The sequence below is a fragment of the Aulostomus chinensis genome, chromosome 23 (assembly GCF_037954235.1).
Source record: "Aulostomus chinensis isolate RoL2024-O1b breed Wild chromosome 23, RoL_Achi_v1.0, whole genome shotgun sequence".
Lineage (NCBI taxonomy): Eukaryota > Metazoa > Chordata > Actinopteri > Syngnathiformes > Aulostomidae > Aulostomus > Aulostomus chinensis.
In genome coordinates, this window is record NC_141342.1 from 3,933,629 (window position 1) to 3,950,000 (window position 16,372).

The 16,372-nt window shown below is 44.4% G+C and overlaps 1 protein-coding gene and 1 long non-coding RNA gene across 14 annotated transcripts in view; one reads left to right on the plus strand and one right to left on the minus strand.

Annotated features, from left to right (window-relative positions):
* The window catches only part of cacna1g (calcium channel, voltage-dependent, T type, alpha 1G subunit), a 271,413-nt gene that overhangs the window by 106,374 nt on the left and 148,667 nt on the right, over positions 1-16,372 (plus strand). For all 13 annotated transcript variants that reach the window (XR_015111675.1, XM_086196398.1, XM_086196399.1 and 10 more), the window contains exon 4: positions 3,807-3,940. Coding sequence is in view for 12 of the 13 variants with exons in the window: in XM_086196398.1 (XP_086052524.1) it covers positions 3,807-3,940 (134 nt within the window). In the remaining variant the exon portion in view is untranslated. The remainder of the gene's footprint in view (positions 1-3,806; positions 3,941-16,372) is intronic.
* LOC147239178 (uncharacterized) lies at positions 7,595-9,996 on the minus strand. The gene is made up of 3 exons (XR_015111676.1): positions 9,947-9,996; positions 8,379-8,534; positions 7,595-8,047 (listed from the first exon to the last, which is right to left on the minus strand). It is a non-coding gene; the product is annotated as an uncharacterized LOC147239178 (long non-coding RNA).

The following is a 16,372-nucleotide window of genomic DNA, read 5'->3' on the forward strand; positions in this document are numbered from 1 at the left end:
TACTGAGGGTCTGGCTGTGAATGCCGTTTTCCCCATGGATTTAAAAGTGTCTTACACAAGCTGTGAGAAATGCACCAAATGCAATTTAGGAAACTTGCTAGCCTCGTAACAGTAAAGCTACAAACAGCACGCAACGTGAGAGACACTGTTTTCATTTAAAAACGCAAAAAATAGCTGTTGTAGCTAAAGTGTCCTCAAAAGCACCCCAAATCTTGTCTTCAGGAAAACAAGTAATCAAGTTCTCCTGCCCGTTCCTAATACAGATTGTGTCAAACTAATAGAAAATGAAGTTCCATTTGTGTTAATAAAATAGGAAACAGATGGGGGAGATTGAAAACACATCCTTCAAAGTCCTTGGGAAGCTTGAACCACTCGCTCTGTGTTTGCGCGTAAGTCAGCTAAAGTTCAGTTCAAAGCCTCAGATTAAGCTTGTACTCCACGTCTTTTCTAACCTGCGTTGTTCTTTTTATTGATGTAAATGCTGAAGATGAAGCGTGAAGAAGCCTCTCCTGGACTTTCTAAGCTTGTCTACTTCCACCCTCGAGCCATTTGTCTTGAAGGTGTTCATCTCGGAGCAAGAGAATGTGATCTAGTATTCAGAGACTCTCGTATTTACCGTATTGCTCAAACTGAATCCACAATAGAAGGAACAGGCAGTGCTTTAAAAAGTGTTTTATCAACAGCTGATAGAGATTTAACACAACACCTGCCAACTGCTCTTCACCGAAATGATTCTCTTCCAAACACGTCCCTCGTGCTTGTGTGCGCTCGCATTTATACACCACAATCCTCTTCGTATTAATCATTCAAATGCTTAACATTCCTGAAAAGAACATCTAAAACTCAATATGAGGCCTTAGCTGGGTCACTCACAGGATGCTGAGTATCATTTCCAGTCATTGTACAGTGTCTGCAGCAGTGTGAATTGGTGAAGTAAGGAGGGTTTCTCTCTACAAATGAGAAGCTAATGGTTCCATTTTTGGCGTTACATCTGCTTTTAAGTACAATTTCAAGTTGTTTCGTTTATGAATTTGGGGCTGTTTCCTGAGTGGAAACACCGAACATTCAAATAAATGGAGAAATATTGCAAAAGATTTTTGCAGATGCTTGGGGGAGGTGGAAAAGTTGGTGTATTGATAACAGATAAATGTGAATAAATGCAGTGGAAAGATTCAGTGAATCAAGGATGATGTGGCTGCTCAGGACTGTAACCAAGACCTTTCCAAGAGCTCATCACTGGAATACGAACTGTTCAAATCTCTCCATTTCCATCGTCCCGCAACACTTCTAGATCCATCCGTTGTTTTGCCTGCCTGCCGTCCTCCCCTGCAGCGAGAGACGGGAGAATCAGCTCCTGCCTTTCCCCGTGAACTCACACATTCTCTTAGCCGAAAACTGAAGGGTAAAAAACTTGCATAAATTTGCATTTTCTTTTGCTTAATATCCCAAATAAATTGCTTAAAATTTACGATACATTTGGACGGAAACCTGACTGTTGGCGGCTGTGTCTCTGGTAACAACACGCAGTGTTTTTAGTAAGAAGTTTGGACTTTTTCAGTTTTGTCTCTGGTGACAAAACCAGATGTTTATATTAAGAGGACATTTGGAGCCACGTTTGTGGGGAGGGAGGTCTACTCAGTGCAGCTCTGTGCCTCCTGACTACTGTTACCTACAGTAAATAAACACTGAAAAGCCCTGATGCTAAACATGTGAAGAGGCATGCAAAAGTAATGATGTAACTTTCTGAAGATACCGTACAAATATTTCTTACTTCAATATGTTGCTCCTGTACCATTGCGCTGCATAGAAGAGCTGCTTCCAGCTCTCCAGAGTTCTCTTCGAGTTGAAATCAACCACAATGCACCACTGGACACACCGCTGTGAGGGTCCTCTGCCTCAACGATGAGTGTGTGAAACATCTGGCGTGATGAACAGTGAGGGTCAAGACGCTGACCTCAGGCAGCCCGGGCCCTCGTCATTCCAAAACACTTTTGGGTAATCCTTGTTTAATGTACACACCACAGGAATTCTCATCAAAGATACAATAGACTGGATTGCACACACACACGCACACACACACACTCCCATACGAGCCTCTATATTTTACTTACAGTGAACTTGGCGGCAGTGAGAGCCGAGCTTGTGTCTAAAAGGATTTGATGTATTTATACATTTCTGTGTTCGTGTTTGGATGACTCATCTGTCAGTGGGTGTCCTGTGCCTTGATGTGCTTCCAGAATTTCTTTCATTTTTTGACTCCTCTTCCTTCCTCATCTCCCGATCCTTTGCTCGTGTCTTTCTTCATTTATGCTCCTCTTTCAAATTTGAAGTTCGTCTCCTAATTCCTGTCCATCTCCCGTCCTCGTTCATATTTTTCGCTTCCGTCCAGTGGGATAATGATTTGGAGAGCTGGAGCTCAGTCAGACCGCCAGACACAGTAATGAAGGTAGGAATACTGATTAGTGTGATGAACGGCTTGTCCCAGGTTAGTACTTTATATACTCTATATCAAAAGGCATTTTTCAGCACAGTTCAAGCAGCCAGGTGGTGCAGCCAGAGGTTCTGAGGTCTGTGCAGCAGGACCAGGTCGTCCACCTGCTGCAGTCATTGTCTCACCCAGCGCCCACGTTGATGAAGTCGCCCATGTTCTGTGCTATTCTTCGCTGTCTCCGCAGGGTTTTTTTTCCTTTGGAATGTAATTGGCTCTGAACTTATCACTTGCTCCTCCTACAGTATGTGAATGACTTTGAAGACACGCCCCCTTGAAATCTCTGCCCAGTTGAGCTGTTGTGTCTCAATGCCCTGAGGAAGACTGTCCGAACGTTGGTAACAGAACAAATCGGTTTCCTTGCATTGTGGAGAGATTTTTTTACATCAAGTTGGCAGTTTTATATTTGTGAAGTGTCAACATGTTGAATGCAGTTTTGTTTTTGTTTTGTTTTTAAGAAAAAGAACATTTCAGGGGTAGCACTTTTGGAATTTGGAAAGAAAGAGGAGTTTTTTGACCGGCAGGTGTCTTCCACAAAATCAACAAAGATCAAAGCATGAATGAACAGTTTTACGCATCTCTCTCTCTCTCTCTCTCTCTCTCTCTCTCTCACTCTCCCTCTCGCACACACACACACACACACACACACAGTAGTAAATAAATCCTGAGCTTCATTATGTGCGGCAGCGCGATCTTTCCTCTTGATTTCTTAATTGTGTGTTCTATTGATGCTGCTTTAATGATTCATTTTAAAGATTCGCCGGGCTGCCTGCAGTCGTTGGGAACAAGTACCTGCGTGTTAAGATACCTGCAGCAAACACTGTGGGACGTTTAAGCAGCTAAACTAAAGCACTCTGGTCATAAAGCTGACAGGTCAGAGGAAAGAGAGTCAAGCCTTCAGCATCAGAAATATTTCAGCAGACCTCCTTAAACAGCAACGTGCCAAGGCTTTTAAACAGAATGGGCGATGACTCTCTGATCGATTTGATTCAGGTTACACCCAAAACACACCTTTGATTAATGTAGAGACTTATCACAACTCCTTTTGAGCTGTACAACTGATTCTGTGCCCAGAATTCAAATGGATTGGACACACCCCAAATCCGCTTGTGCCAGGTGCTTTAGAGCTCTAGATCGATTCACGAGGGCCCTAAATCCCCAACAGTGGCACAGCTGATGGTAAAACTCTTTTCTTGTCTTTTTCTCTGTCCTCTGGAAGCAGGAGAAAGAGAAAAGAGGGTTGTGCTGCAGGACAAATGGAGTCTGAACGAATGTAGCTTTGTGCTGACTTCTGTTTTCGGTCTCCGTCTCTCCACAGGCCTTCGATCACTTCATCTTTGCTTTCTTCGCTATTGAGATGGTGATCAAGATGGTGGCTCTGGGGATATTTGGGAAGAAATGCTACCTTGGAGACACGTGGAACCGCTTGGACTTCTTCATAGTGGTGGCTGGGTGAGTCACACTCTTACTCACGCTAAATACACAGTTCGCCAATCATAATCATGCAGACACGGGAGGCTCGCACGAGGCACAGTCTTCACACACATGCACAACATTTGAGGGGAAATCAATCCGTTAGGGGCGCGATGCTTGTTAGTGTGCTGGTGTCAAAGCAGCAGGTGGATCTTAGCTTGCTAAACTCCCAGCAAACCAATCAAATCTTGACTTAATGAAGCACTTCATTGTAAGATGAATCTGATCAAAAGCTCTGTTATATATTTTATATGTAAATGTTCATGTACAGCCTTGGTTTAACCACTTTAAGTAGTAGGATACTTCAAATATTCTCTCCTTGTTCTTCATTAGATTTGCTGATACGAGTACAAGGCTCCGTCACTGGACATGAAACTCAACTAACTAACTAACTAACTAACTAACTCTATATACATAGCTTGAAGCTAAAAGAGACTGATGACTAACAACTGCAAAACTGTCCAAAAATGTCACTCCACAAAATTTTAAGCTCATCTTCCAGTATATTTCACATCTTGATTGACTGAACAAACATGAGTTGCTTCAAATGAATGTGCCGCTTGGTTGTATTGGGTGCAACCACGGACAAGAACCCAACCAGGTTGTGCAGTGATGCAGTTTGAACATGGCCGTACCGTCCCCTCCATCTTTAGACACAACCTTTTCTAAGTAAATAGCGCGTTTCCCCCATGTTAGCTGGCTCACCTTCCTCATCGGGACAAAAGCCAGAGTCATCCCAGACAGCGGCACTTCCTTTTATGTCTGTCTGAGTCCTCCTGCAGCTGTATTCCCTTGAGGTGCTAACGCCACTCCCCATTTCTTCCTGCTCAGCTACCTGCTAGCTGGTTACACCAGAAAATCCCATGCCTGCCCTCTGATGGTGCTTGCAACATACTGCAGTGCATCAGATTTACTGAAAAGAAGCATCTGTGTGATAGACGGTATTGAAAATGATGATACCTTATTATACATCATCCAGCCTCAGCCTCGTACGCAACATTTGTCATGTCAAAATGAAGGATGCTGACGCGAGAGCATGGAGTGTTAGCGTAGCTGAATCAGACATACGTTAGCCTGCCACTCGCTTTGTGGGAAATTAACTTGACGAGAATGATGTTGAAGACTCTCAAAGGATTAAAAGTGTGTTTTCCAGTGCTGTACAGTATATGGCTGTATACTGCAATACAGGCACGTTCATGTGCTGCCACCTGCTGACTGACGGCAAACTGCATGTTGCCAGCATCACTGCTCCAGACACACTTTACAGACACACTTAGACATTGACGTATGCACACACACACACACACACACACACACACACACACAGTCATTCTGTAATTTGATTAAACATGCTACAGAAGTTCGCCTGCTGCTTCTGGTCTGACATTTTCATCACACTGCCTCCCCTGTTGGTTTTAATGCCGTCCTTCTGTCGCAGCTTCTGTTGCTCTTCAATAGGAACAGGGCAGGAACACTGTGTTTGTGTGTGTGTGTGTGTGTATGTGTGTGTGTGCGTGCGCACGCGCCCGCACGCGTCGACCTGTCTGCAGTATAATTCAGCAGCAGAGTTGAGATACATTTCACCTTTTTTAATGCTGTGACACCTCAACACAGACACATTAATTTATTGTGAGCAGCTCCCGTTGTCTGCATTTGAATGGAGCGCTTAGGAGAGTAAATGCTGCTCTTCTATTGGCTGAGGCGAAGCGAGGACTAACTGATCAGGTGCCAGAGTAGCAGAAGGATCTTGATGGGAAATACCTTCATGTGTGATACTCAGCCACTAATCCACTGAGAAGAACCGACAATACAGGGTGAACTTTGTTGCAAATCTGGTGGAAACAGGTGCCAACGCTACATCTTTAAGCAGTAGACATAATCTGCTTTGATGCATACAAATGATATTTTAATATGCTGGTTTGAGGAACCTAATGAATGTAGAATGTATGGAAGGCAGGAGAGGCAAGAGAAGATATTCTGGGTAATCCATCTGAATTGATTTCTCTCTGTGTTTAGAATTTAGGAAACAGAATTTTTCAGGTCCTCTGTCTGTTTGTAGGTTAGCCTTGGTGAAAACTGATGTAGGCCTTTAAAATAATCTGATAGACTTGCATCTGAGCGGCTTGCCAGACCTTGCAAGCTCTGGCTACTGTTTCCTGACCTGAAACGCAGATTCAATCTGTTGACCGTCGGAACATTCGTTTCATTCTTGTGAACGTCGTATTTGGTCTTGAGAGAATTCATTTCAACTTGGTGCAAGACTGATCGTTCGGATTGACGTTGACTCACTAATGAATTCATTCAATTTTGGAAGTCAAGGGTCAATGTGACATCATGATACGTGGTCTTCTGTATCCGTGCAAGCAGGAGTCTTGATATTTTGTTCATCTGTACCTCTGTCCATCCTATTTTGGAGAATGCTCTGGAGAATGTTTTTTCTCCAAGGTCGACAAAAAAAAAAAATCACTTAACTCCAAATATTTATTATATCTAAAAGGTCCCAGGTCAGTGTGACATTGTAATACACAAAAACCATTTTCCAGTATCTATCCATCGGTCCGCTATCTCAGTAGCACCGTGAGGGGACATTAATCAGCTCCACTTCGCCAAAACAGAGACTTCAAACCTTTCAAACCTCGGTTCCAGACGTTAACTGCAGCTGAACTGCTTGGCGGAGGCCGACAGCCACACTGGTGGGAATTTCATTTACAATAACATGATACGACACTGGGACAAGTAATAAATGTGTACATAGATTTGAGTGGCATGTGGATCTGTGATGCGGGAAGTTCACGTCCTCTCACGAGCTCCAGCAAGTCCTTCGTCCTGGCATGTAAAGGAAATCCGTTGGCACCTCGCCTGAGGGCCAGGTGAAATCTGCCTACCTGAGAACACCAGCCTCATCTCCTCGTGAGCCTTGTGACTCTTCTCCATCTGTATAATTTTAGAAAGCGCACAACAAAGAAGAAGGCACCAATGGTGCGGAGGATGGGAAAGGAGCAGTTTAATATTAACTGTGGTGGCTGGATGAAATCAATTAACATGCCAACAGTAATCGTGTCATGAAGATTTTGAGGCCTCTATGGCCCGAGTGGAAGTGTATCATCTCTCATCTCAGGAGAGGAGGACACCGGTCCGGATCGGCTCACTGTAATTACTGAACATATTGGGTTGCAGACTGTGGTGGCGTATGGACCCAACTGCTGTTTGTTCAGGACAAGAATACAAAAAAGCATTTAAACACACCTTTAGACAGATATTTGGTTGTTGTGTACACGCGTGACTCTTGAAGGCTCTTCCTCCAGGAGCTGCAGACTCGTTCAGGGATAAAGCTGCTCAACATCCTCCTCATTTCCTGTCACGCTTTTATCTGGAACTGTGAAGTGTCGGAAAAATAGTGGCTGGAAATTGTTGGCAACAATAATAGGTGTGTTTATCAGAGCATGTACAATATACAACATGACGGCAAACATGGCAGCCTATTCCTGTGTGTGTGTGTGTGTGTGTGTGTGTGTGTGTGTCCATGTGTTACGTTACACTATGTTGCCATTCCTCAACACAGTAAAAACAATCTCATGTGTAGGGAGAGCCCCCAGCCCTACGGAGACAATGTTACCAAGGTAACGGCTGGTTGTCGGGTATTTGATATATCCTGGCAACAGTTGTTAAGTCTGTGGAGGAAGGCTCTGATAAATTGTTTGTTTCTCTCTGAGACCATAATTACAGCTAAGCTGCTTTTTCAGCATGTCTGCAGGCTAATCACTTCTCCGTCAGGAGGGAGCCGTGGCGGCGCCGGCGTGGCTCCATGGAACAGGTGGAGGGTGGGGAAGAGACTTTTTGGCTGCTGATTGGTGAAGGGGCTGCAGGATGCTCCCACGTAGGTGTGTGAAGAGAGAAAATGCTGCTAACAGCAGCCAGCATGAAGAGACAGACTCAGTCAGGCTGTTTTATGGCTGTAAATGGCTGAGGTAACGCTTCCAAATGGTTTGTTTGGCATCTACCGAGTCAGATGAGCTTGTTATGGTTTCAGTGCATATAGAAGGAAGCTGTCGTTGGTTTCATTTGGCAACATTCTTCATCCTAAAGCTGTAGACACATGACAAGTTAGATGAAAGCATCGGGTTTAGGTCATTTCTAAATGGTATAAAGGTTTCATATATCAAATATATTTGAGTAAACAACTTTAAAAGCCCAGAAAAAACATTTGCGTCACAGAACGTCATCCTGAAGGCACGGTGAGGATAAACCTGATCAAGAAGAGGAATCGTGACAAGCATCACATTTGTTGTTGTTTGGTGTGACACAGTTTGTAACCTGACGTGTTCATTCATGTCCGGCAAAGCAACTGCCATGTTGCCATAACGATGGTGAAACTATAATCTGCACCGTGGGGTTATAATAAGTAAATGTAATATACCTTTCAGTAGGCTTATGCGTACACAGCTTCCCACTCTCCGTTCAAATATCCTGCTAATATTTAATGCTGGAGTGATGCAGCGACGCTCTTGCTAATCTTTAGTTGAGAAGTTTCATTTGACTCTCAGATTTTCCCCAATTAGGAGGTGAACCGGTCCTAAGAAAGAAAAGACAACTTGTTAGAGGTGTTTTAATTTATTTATGTAATTATGTATTGATTGGTGCAACAGAGTCGATGGCTCAGGAAGTCTCAGTAGCAGTGTGGCAGACAGTGTGTCCTATCCACAATACATCGATCCAATTTAACACTTTGTCCCTTCCTGCAGAGACAGAGAGTGGATGACTGAGGAGGAGGAAGAGGAGGAGGGGCCATTAGGAGGGGCGATGGCTTGATTGCTTCATCCCACTCTCTCAATATTTAATCTGGTCTGATGTTTGAGGAGAGAAACCACAGCTGGAAATACTCATTGTGTGTGTGTGTCTGAGGAGACTGTCCCCCTGCAGCAGCCATCCCAGAGCAAATCCTCTGTGGGATCATTTGAACCCTGATGCAGGCTTTGATACCTCAGGTTGTCTCAGTTAGAGAATGTTAATAGAATAGCGGCTGTGGTGCACGCCGTATCTCGTTGGTCCACGACAGGAGGTATGGTGCATCTGGCTACGTTTACACGGACGGCAAGATACCAACAGTAACCTCATCGATATGATGCTGAATAAGGTGATTACAGGTTAACAGCATTTTCTGACCACCGTGACTCAAATAAGGTCATAGTTGGAGTAAGCGATGGAAGAAGTGGAGTGTTCTGAGTTTGGTCAGGTTATTGAGGTGTTGCAGACACGCGTTAACTTGGTCCCACCGATAAGGTGACACGCTACTAAAACGTCTCACCCAGCTTCCAGCGAGAGTTACAAACTGAGCACAGCTGTCTTGTATTTGCAGGAAACACCCCGAATGGACAGAAAGGTTGCAGGTGAAATTCCAGCTCAATGTCTGACGTAGAGCGTCGCCATGCCAGGAGCTCCTCGGTCATTCGTGGACCTTTGCTGTGTTGTATTTAACAGGCGCGTGAACGGAGAAACTCGTCCATCCAAGTCGTGTCTCGAATGAGGTCAATAGTTGAATTATTGGTTCACGCCATTTGTGTATGAATGTTCAGGACCAGCAGAGAACGATGGAACAAAAAAATGTTGCTGCAGGGCTCGGAGCTCCCGCACCAGCACAAGATGTAGATATACTGGAACAGTGTTCACTGGTGGGTACCAGCACACCGCTGGGGTTCAGGGACACGACTTACACACTCACCTACGAAGAGCCCAGGAGTTAATGTGACGTCTGAAACATAACAATGGGCCTCAGCTCCGCAGTGGACACACACTTGAGGCTTAGCCTGCAACAACTATACCAATAAAGATCTATTTATTGATGAACTGATGTGCTTTAGTTAAATATGTCAGATAAATTTAGTGTAGTAAAAGATGAGAATCATCTGGAAATTATATGACGGCACCACAATTAACTCTTCCATGATGCATTGATATTTAAAAAGCAGGCTTAGTGCCTTTAACTACCTTTAAATATTTAACACATCCTCTTCGATTTCAAACTCGTGATTGAGTCGCTCTAAAGGAGGCGAGAAGCACCGAACCCAATCCTCGGCGTCTTCTCCTTTCTTCTTCTCATGATTTATTGATGAACACTTTGGATCATCTCCAGCCTGGTTTGGGGGACAGCAGAAGAATGAACAAGTTTGAGGGTGGGGAGGAAAAGCCGAGGGATGCAACGAGAAGGAGGAATCACAGAGAGAAGGTGACGGAGAGAAAATAAAGGAGGGAAGTAGCGTATCAGCCCTATAGTACTAAGAAACGTTTGTTAGCTTCTCAGGCGCTGTCCCCCGCAATGTTTTCCCAACCTTGACCATAGTTTATGCCTAAATCTCATCAAACCCCTGAATATAAAACAGAGCATAACACCAACAACAAAAAAACGACAGTTTTCTGAACTACAAACAACATCAGCATCCTCCCATGGTGGATTGAAGCAGGGATTTCGTAGCCCGATGAGACCCTCCATATCATGAGGTTGAGCCCTGCTGGTGCATCTGGACCCCGTCCTGTGCGTGCGAGGGCAGGATACTTGCCTTGACAGACAGCTCCTTTGGCTAATTAGCATAAGAAATCAAGGCGCCATCACAGGTCAAATCCGGTCGGTTGAATGAGGTACAGTAGATTGTTTGATATGCTGTTATTGAGTCTGTCTCTGCTGTTACGTGATGGACAGCTGAGTTTATCCTACGAACGCGACTGCAGAGAGACCACATCCAGCTGCTCTGTATTGCCGGCAGCATCGACAACGACGAGGACCAATGAGGAACTGCATTACTGAGGGGAGCAGAAGAGTGGGTAGAACTCGGTTTTGACTGGTCCTCTCATAGTGCTTCCAGGGGTGAGGCTGCATGGTTACACTTCGTGTGGCTAAATCAGCACATTTGAGGGACATGTGACATTGATGGGGACTTCTTTTATCTCACTTTGACACAAAGGTAAACCAACATATTTGCTAAAATGTTACAGTTAACAAACAGTACCCAATAACGCCACCTTTGGGGGCCTGAAAACATCTACACTAGGCTTCCAGAGCACAATCTTTAAACTGGTCATTTACCCATCCTGTGAAAGCTGTGACGACAGCCTCGTTTCACGCGTGGCTGTTACAGTTTCAGTTGTAACTTCCGTGCACAAACAGAATGGCGAACTTGGTTTGTGCTGCAAACTGAGTTTCTTAACACATCATCGTCTGTCCAGACCAAAGTTTCTAGTTTCAAGCGTTCATTTGTCTCTTTGTGTGTTCCTCTGTCACCACCACGCTGTAAGCTGCGAGCTTACTGTCATGTCGTAGCTAAGTACTGCCAGCTACTGGCCCAGTATACATACGGCAGCATTTTGACCCGTTTTCTGATCCGTTAGCGAGCGATTTATCATCACAGCGTTGCCATATAAACACAGTTTGTTTTTGTTTTTTGATGCAAAGGAAGCTCTTTCCTGTGTTTAGTAAAACTGTTGTCATGTAAACAGGATTGAGGACTGAACAGGAGGGTATAATGGAGAGAACAGGTGGACAGATGATGTCATGGTCTAAAAGACAGACTCTCTCTCCCTCTCTTTCTCTCTATTCATGAGCTTACAGTAGACAGCATCAGGAGCGGCCGGCTGCATTCTCTTTCCCGGGGTTCTCCTCCATTAGCTAGATTATCCCCAGCAGTACAAGTGGGTCAGCAGATTGGCTGTAGATAATAAGAGACAGGGAGAGCAGGAGTGAGCGACGGAGGGCGAGGAGAGAGAGGAAGATGGAGCAGAATGCTTTAAGGCTTCACTGGGATATATTTGCATGCAAAAACTGCACCTGTATAATAAATCTAAATCACAATCCTACTTGGTTCACCTAGTATTCCCAAATTAAATTCTCCCTTCATTAGTCATTGTTGGGAAAGTCTGTCCCTGCACAGACGCTGAATACTAATGGAGACAAGTGGAAAACTGTCTGACAGAGCAATGAATTCAAGAAGAGACTGGATGGAGTTTTAGTGTATCTCAGTATCAGGAGGGTGGGTTATTAACTGTAAATAAAAACATGCAGGTGGAGGTGGAAGTGTTTATTTAAGCCCTGAGTAGTCTGCCGCCTCCGTCTCGGCTCCAATAATCTCCACCAGCGCGATGGAGCGGCCCAGAGAGGGGAAACCTGCTGGAAGTAGTTCCGAACGCTGCTTGTAAATGTGAAGCGCTGTGAATTACGAGTGATAGAAGGGCGGATCAACGAATTTATCAGCCCCTTTCCTCTCAAGGTTTGACAGCTGCGCAGTCAGAGGAGCGTCAAGGAGAGGTTTTAGCTGGTCAGTAAATCAAATGAAAACTTTTTAATAGTATTGTGATTTGGACTAGACTGAAACATCACTGCAGACCCATCTCCTAGTGTACGAGTCAGACGTTTGAGCCTTCATGGTTCCTCGGGTCTACTTTTCATTCATGGATGTGCCACAGCATCAAAACTGTCGTAGTTTGCTTAGAAAATATGTTAGCATCCACTGGCCTGAACACAGGACCTCCTTCTTGGACACATTGGACCAGTAAACACTGAACTTTCTCACATTCCTCTTCTTCAGTTGGGGTCATTTGCAGTTGCCAGCTGATAGGTGCATTGCAGCAGGGTTGAAGTGGCTCATTTTGATTCTCTTGATTCATCCGTGTGAGAACAGATCAGTTGCTCCAAGGAGCATCGCCGCAGCGTTGGTTGGGCCCGAAGGCTACAGTATTACTCTCTGCTCATGGGTAATGTAGCCAGTTTGAGAAGAATACAAATTCCTAGCAGTGCAGGACTAAAGTATTCGAGATGTTCTGATCCATTGTTTCCTTCCCAATATGGATTCTGACGAGGAACGTCCTGTTCTGTTTCACAGCTGATGGATGATGTGGTGCTGGATGGGTGCAGAAACTAGCTGAACCTGATTGTGCGTTTGTAGCCAGTATCAGAGGCATATCCCATTGTGGTTTTGGAAGTGGAACGGACCATCAGCACAGAGAGAGCAGCAATGTGGTCCGGTATCAATACTGCATGCCAACACTCGTATCCATGTACAATACACTAAATCAGCACTGCAGCAGCAAAGTCTGCTGAGCTTTTCTGTCGCTGTCAGATTGTTGCAGAGGAAGAGAGATATCAGCTATGGTGGTGTTTAACATTTGGGTTAGATAAGCAGCCGAGTGGGTTGATGGCAGAACGTGTTGCTGGTGAGAGTTTCAATCTGATTCAGCATGAAAACACTCCATCTGTCTTTCCTCGGCGGTTCTTCCTCCCTCCACTTCTGCCAAATGATACTACAATCTCTTACTTTCATGTTGGCAGTACCATCTGATCTCCATACACTGTGCATGTATTGTTGAATATGGGTTGTAGCACTTTTTTTTTTTTTTAAACTTCAATACATAGTCAAGTACTATAGCTAAGCATCAATCATAATTCACTGGCTGGGGAACTTCCAGTGTGACAGCTTGCCTGTCACTGATGTGGAGGCGACTCAAATGAAAACAATATGTGACGAAAGGAATATCAGAGGCAAGGACAGATGACTTGGTAGCTCGTAATAAGTGAGAGATGACAGGACTGAACATGATGCAGCGACTAAAGCTGCAGAACAACAATGATCAATGAGGGGTGAAGCCGCCTGCAGACCCACATCAGTGAACTGCTACCGCTACTGAAAATGAGAAACTCCCCTCTGACAAGGCCTGATTCCTAAACATTTCAAGCAAAAACTTCACCAAAAAAGACATCCATAAAGGTATTTTGTCCCTCCTGAATCACTTCTTCATGGTCCAGAGTGCAGAGAGAACCAGCCAGCAAACAGCAAAACTGTCCAAAAATGTCCGTTTCCTCACAGTCAAGCCAAGCATCTTTATCCAGCTTTTTCAAGGTTCCTTATCCAGCTGTTAAGATCAGGAAGACACAAACACTTGGGTTTGGGCTAAGATGAACCACTGCGACTCCCTGACCAGCTGAAGCAACTCTCTCGCCCTCCTTCACTGAAGCGCTAAACTGGAAATGTTATAGCTTGCAGCTCCAACCTAAGGTTTTGTGGTGTGTGTGTGTGTGTGTGTGTGTGTGTGTGTGTGTGTGTGTGTGTGTGTGTCTTTAGTTTCACCAATTTGGCACGTAGCACACTTTACTAAAACACAGACACTGAACACAAATAAGAGCTGCAGGTCCAACAAGTAGAAGCTTAAAGGAGCCAAACGTATTTCAAGAGAAAAGATGATTACCAGCTATGAATATTCACAGGCTTCTATGAATCATGGACAGAGTCATTTTTATGTATTGACAGTTGACTTTTCTGTTTAGTTTTAAGTGGCGTTTTAATCCTCCACACCAGCTGAAAGCCACAGGCTCCATGTTTTCAGGTTGTCCAGCCGTCCGTCCTGTCTAAATTGCATGTTTCAGATTATCTGTGAAGGTTTTGGGGGTCAAGGTCACTGGGACAAGCAACATCATGGAGGCATACAACAGCAAATGTAGTATTTCTAGTTTGTAATACTTTAACACAGCTGAGCTTTATCCTCCACGTTAGCTTGTTAACTTAGGCTAAACCCGTACGTACGTATTCTCGTATCACTTGACACAAAGCCCCACCGTATAAAGAATGAATACATTTATCATTATCACTTACATTGTAAACACCGGACTAAGGATTTATTCCCAGCTGTAAATGAGTTATGGTCGCATCAATATTCTTATTTGAACATGCAGCAGAACAAGTAATGCAGGTAACGTTAATAGAATGCAGAAGGAAGAGGAGCAACATCACATTTATGGCGTCTTACATCTATTTTGAAGCCCAGGGTCACCGCATCGGTTGCTCAGTATTTATCACATCATGTCTTTACTGCTTAAACTTCCCAGCTTCAAATCAAGCATGAAAATTTAGATGACTTCAACAAAAAGTATTACTTCCACTCAGCTTGCCTCTGTCCATCCACCATGATTCACAGCCTGGGAAATGATGCCTTTCCTTTGATTCTGTTCCTGTTTAGCCTCTCGCTTCATCCATCAGTCAAATGCTCTGTGATATTTAGCTGATATGGAGCTGGTGGACAGTTTATGTTGTACTGTTGATACAGGAAGATGGACGATTGGACTGATTTAGATCAATGGACACAGACGGAGCAGGAGACAGAGAAAAGGTTACATGAGGACGGGAGAGGAGAGGTTAAACAGTGGACGCACATTCCTGAGCCGCCTTCTCCTATGAGAGCTCTCTCTGGGTGGTTTTATGTGCTCTGTGTGTGTGTGTGTCTGTGTGTGTGTGTGTCTGTGTGTGTGTGTGCGCGCGCATGCACCTTTTTTCCTGCTGTTGTGTTTTTTGGTGGCATATCTGCATGTATACAATTCTTCAAGTGCCAGGCCATTTTTTGCACAAACACACACAAATTCACTCTCTGCAATTATAGAGGACAAGCTAAGAAGCCAGCTGTCCACACGCCCAGAGAAGCGTTCGTGTGTGTGTGTGTGTGTGTGTGTGTGTGTGTGTGTGTGTGTGTGTGTGTGTGTGTGTGTGTGCGCCTTTATACACACCATATGTCTTCCGGGGCCTCTCATCACATGATTTACATGAATCTCATTACATTCTTCTCTGGGTTTGTCCTTGCAATGATCTCTACACTTCAAGATGTGCTCCATGAGTGTGTGCGGCAAGATGTTCAACTGTTTTCTGTCCTCAACTCCATCCTCGTGTGTGGATCTGCTTTAGTTTGGGAATTCTCCTCACGCAAACTCCCTGCGAGGTTGGGCCTCCCCGATCCTGCTTCTCATTTCGGATCCCAGCGTTCGCTGTCCTTTCCTGTATCAGCAGCATCAACGCTGGCACGGACTCTGATGAAAACAGCACATAACTTCCTGTCATTTCCATCATTTGTTTAATACACTCCATTTCTCCTCGGCCGGTTCTTCATTCCAGATGAGGCGAGATGGGTTAGTTTTCACTGAGCACACCAGCCTTCATCTGGCTCTCATGAGGGCCAGCAAGTGTTTTTTACATGGTCTATTTTTCAACAGAGATTCATTCATCATCCGCTTTTAAGTTTGTTTATATAATTCTTGTTTATAAAACTTTGTGTGACGAAAAATTACCCCGATATTTATACTATATTGCTCTGGGGAGTTTTAGCAACATTAGCGGCAATGTTTTCCCATTGGTATCCTCATAATTTTGCCCTTCATCTCCCGCAGGGACTGCTGTGTGAAGCACTGGAGGATTTACTGCCTGTTCTCTGTTTCCTATATCATCATAATCACTGTCCTGACATTCAGTCTGACCTCCTGTTCAAAGTCTCTTGTTGTTTTGTCGTAACTAATCAGAAGCGACTGATTGATCTGTTCTGTCAAAGTCAGTTTCAGCGCGGATGGTGAGCGGCTGCGGTGCTTGTTAGGTGCAGTTAACACAACAGACA